The sequence below is a fragment of the Rhinoraja longicauda genome, chromosome 3 (genome assembly GCF_053455715.1).
Source record: "Rhinoraja longicauda isolate Sanriku21f chromosome 3, sRhiLon1.1, whole genome shotgun sequence".
NCBI lineage: Eukaryota > Metazoa > Chordata > Chondrichthyes > Rajiformes > Arhynchobatidae > Rhinoraja > Rhinoraja longicauda.
In genome coordinates, this window is record NC_135955.1 from 68,869,475 (window position 1) to 68,889,434 (window position 19,960).

At 44.4% G+C, this 19,960-nt stretch overlaps 1 protein-coding gene across 3 annotated transcripts in view; it reads left to right on the top strand.

Annotated features, from left to right (window-relative positions):
* Positions 1 to 1,106: 1,106 nt before the first annotated feature.
* Positions 1,107 to 19,960, top strand: part of trim36 (tripartite motif containing 36) — a 98,284-nt gene continuing 79,430 nt past the window's right edge. For all 3 annotated transcript variants that reach the window (XM_078396327.1, XM_078396328.1, XM_078396329.1), the window contains exons 1-2: positions 1,107 to 2,023; positions 5,313 to 5,562. In XM_078396327.1, the coding sequence (XP_078252453.1) occupies positions 1,784 to 2,023; positions 5,313 to 5,562 (490 nt within the window). In that variant the 5' untranslated portion in view covers positions 1,107 to 1,783. The remainder of the gene's footprint in view (positions 2,024 to 5,312; positions 5,563 to 19,960) is intronic.

The window sequence follows — 19,960 nt, forward strand, 5'->3', positions numbered from 1 at the left end:
GATATCGTGTAAACTGTCGAGTGCTTTGGGCAATTCCTTGCTTCTGCCCGACGGTAGCAGCGACTGTTTCACTTCTATCTGTGCAGCAGTCTCGGGGTAGAGCTCTCAGCAACTCGGCACTTCCCAGTCCGATTAATGTTATTTTGGAAGTTGCATCCGGGTTTGCACCTGTTGAATGCAAGCCCAGACCGCAAGCAGTAGACGGCACAACGTTGGAAGTGCACTCCCAACCGCGTTTACGCCCGATCCGCGTCAACCTCTCTGCCGTCATGGCAACCCGCTTTCCCTAGCCTGGAAATAACTCGTGTCATTTTAATCAACAGCTGACCGCAGTGACAGTAGCCTCTGGGCTGTGTGTGTATGCATGTGTGTGTATGCGCGTGTATGTACGTGTGTATATATTTATATATATATATATATATATATGTCTCTGTGTGCCATTCTCGCAGCCTGTGTGTGTGTGTATGCATGTGTGTGTATGCATGTGTGTGTGTGTGTGTGTATGCATGTGTGTATGCATGTGTGTGTGTATGCATGTGTGTGTATGCGCGTGTATATATATATATATCTGTGTGCCATTGTCGCAGCCTGTGTGTGTGTGTGTATGCATGTGTGTGTATGCATGTGTGTGTGTGTGTGTGTGTGTGTATGCATGTGTGTGTATGCGCGTGTATGTATATATGTGTATATATATGTACGCTTGGACGACTACCTTTTATCGGGACTATTATATACACACACATATATATATATATATATATATATGCATGTGTGTGTATGCGCGTGTATGTATATATGTGTATATAATAGTCCCGATAAAAGGTAGTCGTCCAAGCGTACATATATATACACATATATACATACACGCGCATACACACACATGCATATACATACACACACATGCATACAGACATATATATATATATATATATGTCTCTGTGTGCCATTCTCGCAGCCTGTGTGTGTGTGGCAAGGCGGGTGTGGTGCTGAGATACCCGGACTCGGCAAAGACAGCCGACAGCGAGTGTCAATGTAGGCGATAATCAAAGCAGAAACTAAAACACTGTTCCCATCCCACAACCTCACTCACAGAGCGACGGATCGCGTCTGTGTGCGCCAGGCTTTGAGTAACCTCTGCCACAGACGGTGAGACATATCTCAATGTGTAGGAGGGGACTGCAGATGTTGTTTTACACCGAAGACACAAGATGCGGGCCAGGCAGCATCTCTAGGAGAAAAGGAATAGGTCTTCTTCAGACTCATTGCAATGTCAGCCTGTCTGAGCTGTTCACACTCTGACCTTGACCGCCATCTGCCTGGAGCTTAGGTGCGGGTGAACCTCAGGCAGCTATAGATTTAACTACAGGTAGCACGTTATTTAACTTGCAGGTACATTCAGCGAGCGCTCGCATGAGACGCCGAGTCACTTGTTAATACTCGTTAATTGCATATTGTGGAGGAATCCGCCCCGGTTTACCAGTGCTGAGACCAGGAGAACGTGCTGAGACCAGGAGGACGTGCTGAGACCAGGAGGTTCAGACCAGGAAGCCCCGTCCAATGGGATGAATCTTGTCCGGGAGAGTATTGAATGACTCGGCGCTGGACCTTGGCTATCGGCCCTGCCCTGCCCTGCCCGGCTGTAACACGAGCAGGGCGGGTACCAGCGGAGGGAAGGCGGGTACCAGCGGAGGGAAGGCGGGCCGCCAGCCCGGCCCGGGGAGGCGGCAGGTCCCACTGAAGCCGTCAGTCTAGTCTGCTGCTGAGCCCGGTGCTGCTGAGCCTGATGCTGCGGTCGCTCGGCCCCGACTCAAACGCTGTGGGGCAGAGTTTGGAGCAAAGTGATTGGGACTGTACAACCCAGGCCGAGCCCAAGGACCTCCCTCTGCCACCTGGCTGGACAGGATCCGCCAGCTCACTCTCTGTGGGGGAGGAGAGCGCATCTGCACAGCCGCCTTTAACCATGTCCGACTCGGATGACATAAGTGAGTTTGGCTTCATCGTTGACAGGATCTCTCGTGGTGAGGTATGTGACCCTGTGTGTGCACGACAGGCCCCTCGTTCTCCAGGAGGGGCGAGGTATGATGTTCTCTCTTCCATCTGAAGGGATGTGTGAAAGGGATGCGAGCATTTCTGCCCTCGCCTCGGTCAATAGTAGACCCGTATCCCGGTGCTGTTTGCTGCACGGACCCCGGGCACGGTCTGGGTAACAGGTGTATCCGACCTACAGCGGTGCTTCTCTCTGGGCATTGCTCGCTGCTCCTGGCTGGGTGGGTGGCTGGGTGGGTGGGTGGGTGAGTGGGTGGCTGGGTGGGTGAGTGGGTGGCTGGGTGGGTGGCTGGGTGAGTGGCTGGGTGAGTGGCTGGGTGAGTGGGTGGGTGAGTGGGTGGGTGGCTGGCTGGCTGGGTGGGTGAGTGGGTGGGTGGGTGGCTGGGTGGGTGGGTGGCTGGGTGGCTGGGTGACCGAGTGACCTCCGGCGTCCCTGATCCGTGGCTCACCCGGACTCACCAAAGGCCACATTTGACTAAGGAAGACAGACACAAAATTCTTGGTGTAACTCAGCGGGTCAGACAGCATCTCTGGGGAAAAGGTGTAGGTGCCGTTTTGGGGCGAGACCCTTCTTCAGAGACTATAGTAATGCAGATTTGAGTAAAAACACAAAGTGTTGGAGGAGCTCAGCAGGTCCAGGCCGCATCTGGGGAGGGGATGGACAGGTGATGTTTCGGGTCAGGACTCTCCAGACGGAAGCGTGGCTCTTCACGCCCCAGCCCTGCCCTGTGCTCGGGGCTGTCTGTAGTCCATCGCCCATGTCTAGGCGGCAATGGCCCTGAATCAGCCGCTGTCTGTGGATTGGGTGTGAGCGCCGAGCGGGGGGGTCAAGTAAGCTGGCACCTCCCGTGGCTTCTGGTGAAGGGACCTTGCCCCGTCTCAGCCCCGACTTCCTTGTCAGCAACCGCTGGGCTTTGCACTGAAGCTTACACCTTTCCTAGATGGTTCCACGGCGACCTTTGCTCCAGGTCAGACTCTGGGCCAAACGCACACAGTGCTGGAGGGACTCAGCGGACCAGGCAGCATCTGGGGAGGGGATGGGCAATCTGAGGAAGGGTCGCCTGTCCATTCCCTCTTCAAATGCTATCTGACCCGCTGAGTTGCCCCAGCACTTTGTGCTTTGGTCAATATTCCAATATCAGCAATTCGTTGTGTTCCTCTGGATCAAGTCTGGTCTTTGATCAGATCGAGGTCCTCTGAGCTGCGTGCGGTCTTCTTCACGTTTGCACGTCTGACACATCTAGCGATGTGCAGCTAGGACCGAGTCCCGGGCCAAAGTCGGTTAAAAAGCTCCAAAGCGTCAGCAGTGAAACTTTGCCGTCTCTTCGGAGCGGTCTGAAGTGAGACATATTTTGGGCTGTTCATGTTCACCCCAGCTCAGTGGCCCATTGCTGGAGATCTGTGCTCCCCTACCACCCACACATCACTCCCTTCATCCCATGGCTCGGGGCAGAACACATATCATATCATATCATATCATATATATACAGCCGGAAACAGGCCTTTTCGGCCCTCCAAGTCCGTGCCGCCCAGCGATCCCCGCACATTAACACTATCCTACACCCACTAGGGACAATTTTTACATTTACCCAGCCAATTAACCTACATACCTGTACGTCTTTGGAGTGTGGGAGGAAACCGAAGATCTCGGAGAAAACCCACGCAGGTCACGGGGAGAACGTACAAACTCCTTACAGTGCAGCACCCGTAGTCAGGATCGAACCTGAGTCTCCGGCGCTGCATTCGCTGTAAAGCAGCAACTCTACCGCTGCGCTACCGTGCCGCCCTTCTGCAAGGACCGTCCATAACTTCTCTCTCTCCCTCTCTTCGGTCTCCGACGGTGGTTCATTGACGTCCAAAAGAAACTCCCAAAATAGCAAGTCATTGGAACTTAATATTGAATGGAGCTATTTCTAAATAATCACTGCAGCTTTCCCCACTCTGCAAATGCGGAAACATCTTTTTTACTTCGGGTTTTCTTATTCTGTCTCCAACAATAACTATCAGCGCCACATCACGGACAATACATCGTCTCTGCAGCCCCTACCCCCTCCTCCCTAAATTAACACACTTGTCTTCTCACTTTTCCATGGTTCATGACCTGAAACATTGACCCAATCTATCCCCCACATATACTAATTAACCAGCATTCCTTGGTTTTTGTTCCACATATCCTGCATCTACAGTGATTCGTTCCAGTTGCATTCAGCAAAGCTTATGGATCACTACTCGATACTTGCATGTATGGTCTCTGAGGATTAATTTACATTGATGGGAACCTCTCACCAAAGGTGGTGAATCGCTGGAATTCTCTACCACGGAGGGCTGTGGAATCTAGATCATTGAAGGTAGTTAAGGGTGAGGTAGATATATTTTTGAAAGATCAGTGAATAGAGAGGATAGGGAAACTGGCTCAGCTGTGAAGCGCATGCCGAGGTGACCATATTGAATGATGGAGCAGGACTGAGGGGCTGAATGACCAACTCCAGCTCTTCTATATTAGCGGTGCGGCTGGTGGGGCTGCGATCTCCTAGCACTAGAAACCTGGGTTCGATCCTGACCTCGGGTGCTGTGTGGAGTTTGCACGTTCTCCCAATGACTGGATGTGTTTCCTCCGTGTGCTCCGGTTTCGGCCCAGATCCCAAAGCAGTTTTGTAGGTTCATTGACCTCTGTAAAAGTGTTCGTAATATGCAAGGAGCGGACAAGAAAGTTGGATAGCATAGAATTATTGTGAACAATTCAGTGGAGACACAAGGAACTGCAGGATGATGGAATCCTCAGCAAAACACAAAGTGCAGGAATAATTCAACGAGTCAGGCACCATCTGGGAATGGAATGGATAGACAGCATTTCCATGTTGTATCTCAAAACTCAACGCTAGTCTGAAGAAGGGTCTCAACCCGAAACGTCATCCATTCCTTCTCTCCAGAAATGCTGCATGTCCGCTGAGTTACTTCAGCTTTTTGGGCCTATCTTCGGTTTAAACCAGCATCTGCAGTTCCTTCCTACACTAAATTATAGTAAGATAGACACAAAATACTGGAGTAACTCAACGGGTCAGGCAGCATCTCTGGAGAAAAGCAATATGTGATGTTTCAGGGTGAAATCCTTCATCAGACTGGATTATAGTAACACCATTGCAAATATTGAGTACAATATCATGTGTATTGTTTCCATTGTCTGTATTTGCAGAGTTTGCTGACAATGTGATGTGCTGGATCACTGCAGCACTGTTGATGGGTGAACATCTCCCTTCTTTCTGCAGGTTCCCATTAAAAACATTGAGCGGGAGTTGATCTGCCCATCCTGTAAGGAGCTCTTCACTCATCCCCTGATCCTGCCCTGCCAGCACAGTGTCTGTCACAAATGCGCCAAGGAGCTGCTGCTCTCCAGGGAGGATGCAAACAACGAGGCGGACTCAGAGTTCTCCAACCCAACCACTCCGGTCAGCAGCCCCAGAGCTCGCCGCCTCTCCTCCGCCAGTGTCGAGAAGCTCGACAGACTCACCAGGACAGGTAAGCTGCAGCCATACCATCACTAACAGAAACCATAAAGAGAAAGCTTATGGTGCCCTGGGTTATTGCATTTTTTATTGGGCATGGATAAACAATGGCAGAATCCTTACCCGGCCCATCACTCAACCATCACTTTGAAGAGGGTAAAGAACATTTTCCAGGAAATTAATTGGCGCTAAGAGGGTTAAATTATAGTTAGTTCGTTTAGTTTATTTGTCATTCCACTCCTTACAGATCATGCAACGAATGGAACGAAACAGAGTGCCTCCGGGGGCCATTGTGCAATACCGATGCAAAACATATAGACAGGGGATGACAGTGCAATACAACACAATACATATAGACAGGGGATTAAAGCATGTAAACGGTAAAAGGTAAAGCATTTAACCTAGAGTAAAAGGTAAAGCATTTATAGACTTGAGTCTTGTAGGTAGGTACATAAACTCTTGTAGTTTTTAGGGCTAACGGAATCAAGGGATATTTGGGAAAGCAGGAACGGGGTAGTGATTTTGGATGATCAGCCATGATCATATTGAATGGCGGTGCTGGCTCGAATAGCCGAATGGTCTACTCCTGCACCTATTTTCTATGTTTCTATGTAGGTAGATCTGGTGGTGTTTGAAACAGGATATTACAGATGAAGCTTATTAATAAAGACAAAAGCAAAATTAGTGTTAACATCCAAAAAAAAGACACAAAGTGTTGGCGTAATGCAGCGGGTCAGGCGGCTTATCTGGAGAACATGGACAGGCAACGTTTCGGTTGAGGCTGTTCACACTGATTGTGGAGGGGGCTAGGCGGGAAATCTGGAAGAGTGGTGGGGGTAGAGGTCACTGAGGGAATGATGATACAGGTGAAAGTTTTTTCGATTGACTGATGGTTGGATAAAGACCAGAGATGAAGAGAGAAAAAAAATGTTAGAGAAGGATAGAAGTGTTGCGAAATCTGTCTCACCGAAAAAGACTGCTGGGGTCCGTGGATTGAGGTGAGCGAGGTGGTATAGGAACTGGTGTTAAATCTCCTGTGGTTGCAGGGGAAAATACCTGGGGAAGGGTAATTTGGGTGGGAAGGGATGAGTGAACTAAGGATTCTGCGGAAGGCGGAACGGGGTATGGATGGGAAGTTGTTACTGGTGGTCGGATAACGTTGGACCGTCCATGTTTGCAGCCATCCTTATCCAGTGGTGGTAAAGTGGCTTATCCATCTCAGCGGCCTGCAGTCCTGTCCAATCTTCTATGTAGGTAGATCTGGTGGTGTTTGAAACAGGATATTACAAAATCAGATCATTCATGGTGGTAATAGGGAGTTATTTTCACATCTAGACCAAAAGAAATCCAAAGATCTTAAAAAAACTATTGCTATTTGGCCAATTGAAAATTTCAAAGATTATTAAGTATTAAGGGTATTAAAGGCTACAGAACCAAACCAGATGAATGATCCTGGAATTGCCTAGTGAGATCATTTGGGGAAGATGGTCTTAATCAGTTGAGTTTGTCAACATATTGGCATCTATCTCTGGCCTGTTGTGAAACTAGATTTAATCAGCTGGTTTGGCACATTTTTTTACAAACTTAATCACAGCTTTCTTTGACATTTTTATTGAAGAAGTTTATCATATCAAGCACTCAGAATATGTCTTGGAAAATGCCTATCTGAGACTTGGACTCTGCACATACCTGTGATAACAGCAGTGTTCTCTGCCTCAGCTTCTATTTCCCAACCTACAGCATATCTCCTGTGATGTAAGGTGCAAATTGCAATTACCTTGAGATCAGTAAGACAGTGTAATCATTTGTGAATCGAAACAATGCTGCTCTGAAGGTTACTTCCGAAGTCCGAATTACATAAAGTATTTAGTTCATTAACAGATTCACATTCTTAAAAGGAAATGGTGGTGAGTGGCAAAAGTTTAACAGTTTTAACTGTCCATTTTAATTTTAAAATATTCATTTAATTATGTGACAGTTTTAAGAAGAGAAGATGTGATAAGTTAATGAATTGAATAAGGCATTGAAATTGGCACGGTGTAAAAGCACATTAAGACTTTGGTCAATGTGATCAGTACATCACAACTTAACATCACAACTCCTGTTAAACTGTCAAATAAATGCATGAATATTATAGTAAACTATCTCAAAATTAAATGGGATAGCGAAACCTGTTAACCTTTTGCTACTTGCCACCACAACATCACACATGACCCTTTTGTCAACCGTGGGCATGGCACGAGGTGATCTTTCACCATTGTCTTCATACAAATTTCAGCAAAGCTGCAGATAGACCCAAAAAGCTGGAGTAACTCCACAGGTCAGACAGCAACTCTGGTGACATTTTGGCTCGAGACTCTTCTTCAGACCCTTCTCCACCTTTTTGTGTCTATCTTCGGTCTAAACCAACATCTGCAGTTCCTTCCTCAACATAGAACAGAACAGAACTTTATTGTCATTCGGTATAAATACCGAACGAAATTTCAGCAGTCACAAAACACAGCAAAAAAAGAAAAGAACACAGGACACACGACCCCAACACAAACATCCATCACAGTGACTCCAAACACCCCCTCACTGTGATGGAAGGCAACAAAAGTTCCACTCTCTTCCCCCCGCACCCACGGACAGGCAGTAGATGGGCTTATTAGGCACCTTGAAAACATTTTAACCATGTAAGAAAATTGTTTAATTATTATCTTTAACTGACATCTCTATTATGTTGACATTTCGAGGTCACTGAGGGAGGTGCGGGTATGTAAGAGTCATGAATATCTAAGTGCAGACCAGCAGTGTCTGGACAGAGAATGAACCAACCAACCTTGCATTTCCCGGTAAAGTAGTCTAGGATTACTATATCAAACACACTGGTAATGGTAATATAAAGGAACTGCAGATGCTGGTTTGCACCAAAGATAGACCCAAAATGCTGGAGTAACTCAGCGAGTCAGGCAGCATCTCCAGAGAAAATGGATAAATTACATTTCGGGTCAGGACCCAATGGTCTTCACTCGAAATGTTACCTATCCATTTTCCACAGAGATGCTGCTTGACCCGCTGAGTTACTCCAAAATTTTGTGAATATCATTGGTAATGGTTTTGGTAAAAAGATTTGTAATCTAGAATCTTAAACTAGTAGTCCAATAATATATTTTTAAATGCAGTATCCAATAATGGTAACTATGGAGCTGCCAGGTTTGCATGCCATCTATTTAGTTCACTAATGTATTTTCAGGGAATAAAATCTGCTTTCCTAACCACTGAGTCATCCCGATGGCACCAAAACTGCTAAAATCAAACCTAATTGCACAGCATCAACATACTTAACAGAGCCAGCCCCACAGTGTGTACAGTGTGCCCAGTCCGTCCTGCAAGGTGCTCCTCACAAACGTCTGAGGACTTCTGTTTAGGTTTCAGAGTTACAGCACAGAAACACGTCCCATGGCCCACTGAGTCCCCGCCAAACACTAACATTATCCTACGCGCTAGGGACAACTTACAATTTTTACCAAAGCCAATTAACTTACAAACCTGTAAGTCATTGGAGTGTGGGAGGAAACCGGAGTACCCAGAGAAAATCCATGGGGAGAAAGTACAAACTCCGTACAGACAGCACCCGCAGTCAGTGTTGAACGTGGGTCTCTGGTGCTGTGAGCCAGCAACTCCCCTGCTGCGCCACCGTGCCACCCAAGAGAACATAGATAATAAGTGTCTTTCCACAGTCTGGTCAAGCAATTGCCTGTTAGAATCATCCTCACACAATTATACCTGGTAGAGCCAGATGTGATGACTCAAAGTCCTCGATATTGATTATGGATCAATGGGATCATGGACAAGGAAACATCTTTCTAATTACCACTTATCATCATCCCTTCATGTTCAATACCACAAGAGCATTAGAAAAATATTGGTCAGTAGATCTAAATGCCCATTAGCACGAGTGGCTCAGTGGCACTATTACTGACTGCTATATCTGTGCTGATGGACAAAGCTGCTATGCTGAGACTCGTAGCAGGAGATGCAAGATCATGAGAGAAAATCTCTTTGCCCTCGTTCTCATCAGTTTACCTCTCAAACAGGATTCCGGTGGGGGTGGCCATTGCACAAACCTTATGGAGATGGAGTTGCATTCTCACACTGAGGTGCAGTTGTTTGAGTACACCAGTTGCTAAATGGAGTAGATTTAGAACAAATTTGGAAGCTCTAAACTGGACATCCCTGATATTCCATGGGACATTTGAAACAATAGAATTGCTTTCTACTGTAATCTGGAATTTCATACCCTGGCACATCTCTCATCTAGCTGCTACCATCAAGCCAATCCTGCTTCATTGAGGAGCGTTCAATATCATGTAGGGCGCAAGAAGAGAAATACCTACAAATAAGGAACAAGCGGGTAAAGTTACAACATGCATGCTTGCTCAGACGGAGCCAAGTCATCTCAGTACCTAGGGATAAAGTCAAAGTTCTCTAATCTTTCCTTATCCAGTTGTTGATAGCAGTTGATAACTAAACATGTAACAGGAGAAGGAGGTTTACAAGAACATTCCAGTCTAAATGCAGATGAAGCTTATTAATAAAGACAAAAGCAAAATTAGTGTTAGCATCCAAAAAAAAGACACAAAGTGTTGGCGTAATGCAGCGGGTCAGGCGGCTTATCTGGAGAACATGGACAGGCAACGTTTTGGTTGAGGCTGTTCAAACTGATTGTGGAGGGGGCTAGGCGGGAAATCTGGAAGAGAGGTGGGGGTAGAGGTCACTGAGGGAAAGATGATACAGGTGAAAGTTTTTTCGATTGACTGATGGTTGGATAAAGACCAGAGATGAAGAGAGAAAAAAAATGTTAGACAAGGATAGAAGTGTTGCGAAATCTGTCTCACCGAAAAAGACTGCTGGGGTCCGTGGATTGAGGTGAGGGAGGTGGTATAGGAACTGGTGTTAAATCTCCTGTGGTTGCAGGGGAAAATACCTGGGGAAGGGTAATTTGGGTGGGAAGGGATTAGTGAACTAAGGATTCTGCGGAAGGCGGAACGGGGTATGGATGGAAAGTTGTTACTGGTGGTCGGATAATGTTGGACCGTCCATGTTTGCAGCTATCTTTATCCAGTGGTGGTGAAGTGACTGATCCATCTCAGCGGCCTGCAGTCCTGTCCAATCTTCAATACTTTATTTAATAATTCCTATATTAAAAAGTAGCTGATCACGTAATACAGAAGCCCCAATAACAGTCTTGTCATACTATTTATCTCCAGAGAGTGCAGCGTTCTTTAGTTTAGTTATGTTTATTGCTAAGTGTACCCAGGTACAGTGAAAAGCTTTTGTTGCATGCTAACCAGTCAGCGGAGATGCAATACATAATTACAATCGAATCATTTACTGTGTACCAATACATGATAAAGGGAATAACGTGAAAAGCGCAAGTTAAATCCAGTAAAGTCGAATCAAAGATAGTACGAGGGTCTCCAATGAGGTGGATGGCAGTTCAGGACTGCTCTCTAGTTGTGGTAGGATGGTTCAGTTTCCTGATAACAGCTGGAGAAAAAGTGTCCCTGGATCTGGAGCTGTGCATTTTCCCACCTGTATACCTTTTGCCCAATGGGAGAGGGGAGAAGAGGAAGTGGCCATGGTGCGACTCATCCTTGAATATGCTGCTGGCCTTGCCAAGGCAGCACATAAGGTATAAATGGAGTCCATGGAAGGGAAGTTGGTTTGTATGATAGTCTGGGCTGCATCCACAATTAAGGCTTAGAGAACTTAATTGGAACAATATCTAGGGATTTTATATTAACCAAATCCAGTCAAATGCATCGCTAATCTACCTTCAATCTTCATCAAGGCAATGAAGTATTTGATTCTTCGCAGATCTATTTAATGCCAGACTTCTTTGCAACCCATGTCTGAACATGGAAAAAATCTGAATTCCGGGGTTTGATATCAGGGCAATATTTGACATGGGGATGGAATCATGAATCCAAAACTGAAGCCAATGGAATTAATGGGGAACACTGCATTGGCTGAAGTTTTTCCTATCATAATGGAAGATATTGGTGGGCTGTTCAATGCTGATCATCTCATCCCCAAGAAATTGTCGCAGAAACACTTCTGGTGGTGTCTTAGGCCCAAATATTCTCCATTGTTTAATCAATGATCTTCCTTACAGAAGGTGCAAAGTGGGTGGTTTACTCGTGGATGGCAAAATATTCAATTCCATTTGTAAGACCCTAGGAACTGAAGTAATCCATATCCTCACACAGCAAGACTTGGGCAGCCTGCAGCACAGGCTGATAAGTGGCAAAAAACAAATGCTCCACTCAAGATCTTAATAGATCTTAAACTTTGGGCAGCGCAGTGGCGCAGTGGTAGAGTTGCTGCCTTACAGTGCTAGAGACCCGGGTTCGATTCTGTCTATGGGCACTGTTGGTACAGAGTTTGTACATTCTCCCTGTGGCTGCATGGGTTTTCTCCTGGTGCTCCATTTCCTCCCACACTCCAAAGACGTACAGGTTTGTAGGTTAATTGGGTTCGGTACAATTGTAATATTGTCCATAATGTGCAGGGTAGTGTTAATGTACAGAGTGATCGTTGGTTAGCACCGACTCGGTGGGCCAAAGGGCCTGTTTCCGTGCCTTAATTCTATAGTAATATAAAGTCTAAAGAGGAAGTCTGTTTACCTTCCCTTACCATTACCAAATCCCCTCACCATTACCATTATGGAGAGCCACAGCTAGCAAGAAATAAAACACAGGCAGCGACATAATTTCCACGCTACCAGGTCCACAAGAGCCAGTCAGTGGATGGGTATTGTGGTTCTAGTAATCCATCTTTTAACTCCATTTATAAGATCCAAACCAATACTGCGATGGAATAGTCTCTAATGGCTTGAACAAGTGCAATTCCAACACCAATTCAAGAAGCTCAACATCACCCAGGAAAAAACAGCTTGTTTAATTAACAGCTAATCTTCTGTCCTAAACATTTACACTCTTCATTACCAGCTGTCTATAGCTTCAGAGTGTACTGTCTACAAGATACAATGCAGCAACTCATCAAAGGTACCTCAGCGGCATTTCTCAACCTGCACTCTGCACTACCTGAAGGAGAAGGGCAGCCAGTTCATGGGAATACCATCACCAGCAAATCTCATCAAGTCCTCCCATTCTGACTTGGAAGTTCCCTTCATCCTGGAACCCCCCCCCCTCCCTAAAATCACCCTGGGAGTACGTTCACTGCAGGACTGCACTGCTTTAAGAAGGCAGCTCCCAATTTGTGTTGAACCTCAAATATCGCTTTGTATTAAGTCAATCAAATTCCATGAATGGGGAAAGAAAACAACGTGAATTAATGTTTCACCACGCCAATCTGATTCGGTTTAAAAATCACAAAGTGTAAATGTGATCTCAATGAGTAAAGGCCATGGAGCTATCTAACCGTTTCAAACATTGATCTACTTCACTTTTGCTCTTTAGGAATGGAAGCTTGATTTTAGTACCAAATGATTAATTCCTAATTGTCCTCAGAATTTGCTGAGCAGGCGTGAATGCAGTTAAACATTTCTTGCATGAGATAATGAAAAATATTCATGAATACTGTGCACAGAGATCATGTTTTACTTAATTATGCATTGTACTCTAATCATTTTTGGAGATTAAGTTTCAGAACTGAGTACTCTCAGTAAAGTTTAAAGGAAAAAGTTCCCTTTACTTTGTATAAGCAGTCAACTTCTGACCCAGCTTCCAAAGACCCACACTGCAAAAGTGTGTTATTTTACATAATTTACACCAACCATTGAATGAGATTTCGAAAACAGTACCAATTGATATCAGTTAGATTTTTTTTATAGGTTCACATGAACTTGCAATTGGGTTGGTCAAATTAACTTTGTGGAAGGTTGCTAGATAGAGACTTCTTAATGAAAACAACAGGAATAATTTCATTTTCATCATGTTCACTGGACTTCACATTTCATTTGGTTATGTGTCATACGGCATGGTCTGTTGGAACTATGATACATATTGTGCCTGCCTTGTTATACATAGCCATTTCCTTGTCATATATGGCCCCAGGCTGCCATGCGTAGTGCTGCTGAATAAATCCTTGCTATTAATCTCATTGAAGTGAATGCTGATTTTGTTGAGAAATTGGAAATACCCCATTCTTTCATATAACATATAACATATAACAACTACAGCATGGAAACAGGCCTGTCCGGCCCTACCAGTCCACGCCGACCATTCATATTTCATATTTTGCCTTAGGCAAAACCCAACGAAAATGCAAATGAAAACATTGTTGACAACTGATTACAGTTTGCCATTTGCATCTTTCATGGATGAGGATATACACAGTTATAACTGCAGTTCTAGTGAATAATTTCAAAATCAATTACATTTAAAGTCCAGCTAACAATGTGCATATCTAGCAATTTCCACGTGGCAATCAATTTGAATGTAGCAAAATCACACATTGAAAAATTAGGTGAATATATTTTTTGGTGAATATTGTCCTGATGTTGAAAGCCCCTATATTTCTTGGAATTAATCATTGAATTACAGATTAGTTGCAGCAGAGAAGAAGGCCATTTATCCCATAGTATCTGCATTGGCTCCCTACTGGAGCAAATCTCTAGTTTCACCTCCAAACTCTTTTTCTGCAGCCTTGAAAATTCACCAAATATTTGTCTAATTCCTCTTGAAAGCCACAACTTGGTGGACAGGGTAATCCAGATTCCAACCCCACGCAGTGTTTAAAAGGTTTTCCTTATGTCATTCTTAATTAATTTATTTACCCATGACCTGTAGTTTTCATACCTTCCGCCAAAGGGAACAGGCTGACATTAATAAGAATCATAATAATATAATAAGCATTTATTTTATATAGCGCTTTACCAGGTGCTCAAAGCGCTTTACAAAAACAGTCATAACATAAAAACAAACAGACAAACTATCCTGACGGAGAAGCGGCGAATAAACAGCGCCAGCGTCCTCTCACGTCAGGGTCCGGCAGTAGACAACAAAAAGCACAGGACACACAGATACAATTTTAACACAAACAGCCATCACAGTGATTGCTCCAGGCACACCCTCACTGTGATGGAAGGCAAAGAAAAGTCATTATCTCCTCCTCATTCTTCTCCCGTGGCGCCACGAGGCGATCGAGTCTCCCAACTTTTGAAGCCCCCACCGGGTGATGGAAAGTCCGAGGGCCGAGCCGAGCCGAGCAGGCCGATGAAGGTCCTGAGCCCCCACCGGGCGATGGAAAGTGCCGCGGCCAGGCCACGCAGGGCGATGAGGGGCCTGCGAGCGGGTCGAACGTACCTCGCGCTCCGGGGCGGTCGAAGCTGCTACGGCTGGAGCTCCTGAAAGCCGGTCGCCAGCCAGGGACCTGCGAGCTCCCGATGTTGCGGTCTGCAGGGCCCACGGCCGAAGCCTCCGAGATGGTAAGTCCAGGCCCTGCGACCGGAGTCTTCAAGGTCGATCCCAGCTGGAGGCCGCCGACTCCACAATGTTAGGCCATAGCGCGAACGGAGATACGACACGGTAAAGGTCGCATCTCCGTTGAGGAGGAGATTAGAAAAAAAATGTTTCCCCCACCACCCCCCACATAAACAGAGTTAAAAATAGAACAAAACGTACATTAAACGATGACAATAGACAAAAAACAACAACAAAAAAAGACATCTATTCGACACTTCTGTCTGAACATGGTTGTGAACGTCACACCTTTTTATTTGGGCTCACATGCTGGATCCTGCCTTTGTTGAGAATGGGGATGTGCTTGGAACTACCTCTTTCTGGTTGTGGTTGAATTTCCACCACCATTCAGGGCGAGGCGTGAAGAACTGCAGAGCTTTAACCTGATCTGCAGGCTGTGAGTTTGTTTAGCTCTTGTTGCTGCATACTACCGTTACTGTCTAACATGCACGGAATCATGTATTGCAGCTTCATTAAACTGGCGCTGCTTAATGTTTATGTAGGCCCAGTGCTGCCCCATTAAATACTCCTGCATTCTTCATTTAACCACAGTTGACTCCCTGGCGTGACAGTAATGGTGAAATGAGGGACGTGCCACGTTATCAGGTTACACATCATGATGGCACACATTTGTGTTGATGCTGCTGATCCACAGTATCATGGGTGTCCAGTTTTGAACTGCTCGATATGTTCGGAGCCTGTCACATTTAGCAGGTTTGAAGTTTTTCAGAGAGAGAAATACTCAGCATGAAAACAGCACTTTATCTCCACAAAGACTGTATGATCACTTCTATCAGCGCTTTTTTTTTATGGAGGCATCTGCCACAGGTAGATTAGTGAGGATGCTGACATTGAAGTCCCCACCCAGAATATATTCTGTGCCCTGGCCACATTCAGCGCTTCTTCCAAGTGTTGTTCATTACGGAGGAGCATTGATCCATCAGCTGAGGGAGGTCAGGAAACAGTATTCAGGAGGTTTCCTTGCCCAGGGCTGACGATGCCATGAGACTTCATGGAGTCAGGGGTGACAGGTGAGCCAGATTATTGTTGAAGTTGAAGATTCCAGATGTTTCTCATTCTTGTCTGTATACCATTGTGCATTCTCCTCTGATAGACGTGTCCTGCAGTGAGACAAGATGTTTGCAGAGATTGTGCTGAGGTGTCTGGCCTGTTATCTGTAAGGTAATGACTGTGAGAATACATGTGTCAAGCTGTAGCTTCAATCATCTCTGGGTCAGATCTTCCACTTTGGACATCAGTGCCTGGAGGTTTGTGAGGATGATTTAGGAAGGTCTAGGTCAATACCAGTTGATCCATCCAGATACAGTCCTTCACTGTTGATTGTTATGCTAATAGAAAAACTATTAGCCTACTTGGCCACTTCAGAGGGAGCTTAAGAGTCAGCCATATTGTCAGGAGTCACAGGAAAGCAAGACAGGTAAGAATGATTGCCTCACCTAAAGGGCATTTGTGAATCAGATCGCTTTTTAAGATGACACTGGTACTTTCATGATGAAAACAAGTTGGCGTTTCTACCCACATTTAACATTGAAAAATCAATTTTGATTTATAATGTAAAATTTGGGTAAAACTTTACATTATAAAATTGGTTTCTGTGGTGGGATAGGATGTCTGGTCGCTGGATTGTCAGTCCACCACTCTGGTTTAGTCGTCCCATACTTTAACCATGGCAACATCACCTACACTTCTAGGCTATGCCTGCTACTTTTGTGTTGTGAAATCGTAAGTAGTTCTAAGAAGTGGAGAATGTTTACTCCCTCTGTAATTGTTTTATTGTGGATTTTATCATTCCACCCTGGGAGAGCAGATGGATAAGAAATAGACAGATATAACTACCTTGATGTACTCTGAGCCTCTAGCAGTGATAATGTTACTTGTTGATCTTTGATACTGCAATGCAGCAGCTGTTTGAGAGAGATTGGCATCTCTTCTCCAGAATGGTTAATTGTACACACTCGGAAGTGTTTGCTGCTACCAGATTTGTTCAGATGTGTTTACATGAGCTTTAAATATATTAGGCAAGTAACATTATTTAGTTGAGTTGAGTTTAGTTTAGAGATACAGCCGACCAGTGATCACCTGTACACTAAGTTCTATGCTACGCACTAGGGACAATTTGCAGAAGCCAGTTGACCTACAAATCTGCATGTCTTTGGAATGTAGGAGGAAACCGGAGCACCCAGAGAAAACCCATGTGGTCACGGGGAGAACATACAAACTCCATCCAGGCAGCACCCTGTAGTCAGGATCGAATCTGCGTCTCTGGCACCGTAAGGCAGCAACTCTGCTGCTGCATCACAGTGCCGTCCGTGTGTCAGCCCAAACATTATATAATTGTAGTTTAGGTGGGGCATCAAGTCCAAGTACAGTTCAGACTTTACAAGATCCGATGCATGTTCCAGCAATTGTCTGAGGGAAGATCTGGAAGAAGAATATTGGTTGTTTTCACTTCTGCCACACGTCCAGAAACTATTGTAGCTAATTATAAATAGTTTCCATTTTGTCATGTTAGCTCATTATAGGATAATTCAAACTGACAAAGCAATAATCGAAAATGTAAAAACCTTCAAAGCCCAATGTGTGATGTACATCAGTGCCTCTTTCCAAAGAAAGAACAAGCAGCTGGTATACAATTATCACAGCCATAACTTAAAGCCCCATGTAATCTAAAATTATTTATAGCAATGCTGTAGAGCAATGAATATGTACAAAATGAATGGTACTGTATATGAAATTTTATTGAAGCCTTTCAAAGAAGATAAAATTGTCCTTAAAAAACATTAAATGTTTTCAAACACCGAAGGTATCAATGTTCAGAAAATTATAACTCTTTTTCCATGTAATATTTTACTGTAAGTTGGTCAATGCAGATGTCTATTTACAAATATCGTCTTAATGTAAAACTGCAGGGGACAGATCCTGTTTACCTTCTGTGAGGAACCATTTATCTCTGACATTACATTTAATTTTCTGCTTTGTTAATTAATTCTTTAACCTGTTTTTTAACTGCCCTTAGATTTGCTTATGAGCTAGATTTTTTAAAAAACTGCCGTTTGAACTGTCCTTAGATGTGTTTATGAGATAAATTTTAAAGAAGCATTTCCATGTACTGTTGAAGAGGCAAGGTGTCAGCAGTGTTTCCTGGTGTTCTGGGCCAGGGATGCTTAAGGCATAACTGTTGTCTGCAGCTCACTCCCCTTTACGAGTTATCTTTCCAACAGTCCCTTTCCATCTGCACTGAAGTGTAAGCTTCACCACACCCTCACACACTTGGCATTGTTGCAAGCATCATATCCACGTCTCAGCCTGCACACACTGCCAGTAATTCAACCCAGGAAGCCACATCACCCAAACAGTTTAGGCAGTGCTCAGCTATTCTAGCAAAGCTGCAAACTCGCTCTTACTTGTGGACTCCGGCAAATGAGAATTAAATATAGTTAGCTGTCTGTGAATAGACCATGTCAATAATTTTCCTTACAGAACAATGGCATGGCAAATTACCAGATGCCACAAATATCTTTAGCTGCAGCCTGGAATCAGCCAGAGCCATGACCATGGTCATCCTGGCTGCCATTTGACAGCAGAAATAGGTGTAAATGATCCCATGTGTTTTAACAATGCTGCTTGAGGAAAGATGGAAAAGCTGGATAGACAAAGGAGAGGCATTGAACATAGGTCAGTGCAGCACAGGAACCCCCCACAATATTTGTGCTGAACATGATGCCGTTAAACTAATCTCATCTGCCTGCATATGATCTATATTCCCTGCACTTCCATCTGCCTACCTGAACTCCTTTTAAATGTCACTATAGTGTCTGCCTCCACCACCATCCCTGGCAATGCATTTCAGGCCCTCACCGCTCTCTGTGTAAAAAAAACTCCCCCCCCGGGTGGAAATGTGTTGGACATTTCCACCCTGGGAAACAGGTTCTGACTGTTTACCCTATCTATGCCTCTCATAATTTTATGTACTTCTATCAACCTCTGATGAGATGAGATCTGCCAATAAGACAGAGGTGACTGATATTGGTAGAAAATGACACTTCTTGGTGCAGAAATACAAGCACAATGTTAAAAGGATTGTGTCCTTTTCTCAAATCTTTTAAAGTTGCTTGTTTGGTGGTTTTGGTTTTCCATAGACACTTAGAATGTAACAAGGTCTTCAGTGAGTTGTTTAAAGATGCTGTTTCCATATCTGCTCAACAGTTGACCTGGTGAATACTCCACCCACAATAGTTTCATACCTGCCTGTAGAATGGACTAAATCAGCTGCTTTTAAACAGTGTTGGTAACTGTGATCAGAATCTATTCAGTGGATCTAACTCGGGTGAAGATTAATAATCCAAACCTCCCACTACTGACCATTATCTTATGATTCTGGTGGAAAATATATATATGATGCAATGAATGACTGGTAATGTAGTCATCTATCAAACAGCCACCCAGCATTCAATGTCCAGGTTCATGTATTAAGAATAAGCTTTTGGGTGGGGACAAGAAAATAGGGAACATGATCCTAACTTGCATTACGGGGTTAAATAATGGAAGGTAGAAATTGCATGAAAGAATGCTGTGGAGTTTCCAAAATTCTCACAATAGGGTAAAGACTAAATCTAAATTTTGTGTTATTTATATTAATTGTTATTCTATCAAAATGCAAACTACTTCTGAATATTTTAGTGGTTGAATATACTTCCATGATTCATACTTGAAATATAGTTTGTTCTGTGCTTTGTGTATGTTATATCGGTGACATTCAAACATTTGTTCTAGCAACCAGTTTGCACATTAAATGGACATTACAGGATAGTATTTCACATTTATTGACAAGAAAAAGCTTGATAAGTGAAGTGCACCTTTAAATGTCTGTGGTTCCATTTTGTTCAATTTCCTCCCATCTGAAAATGTAATTAACTAACC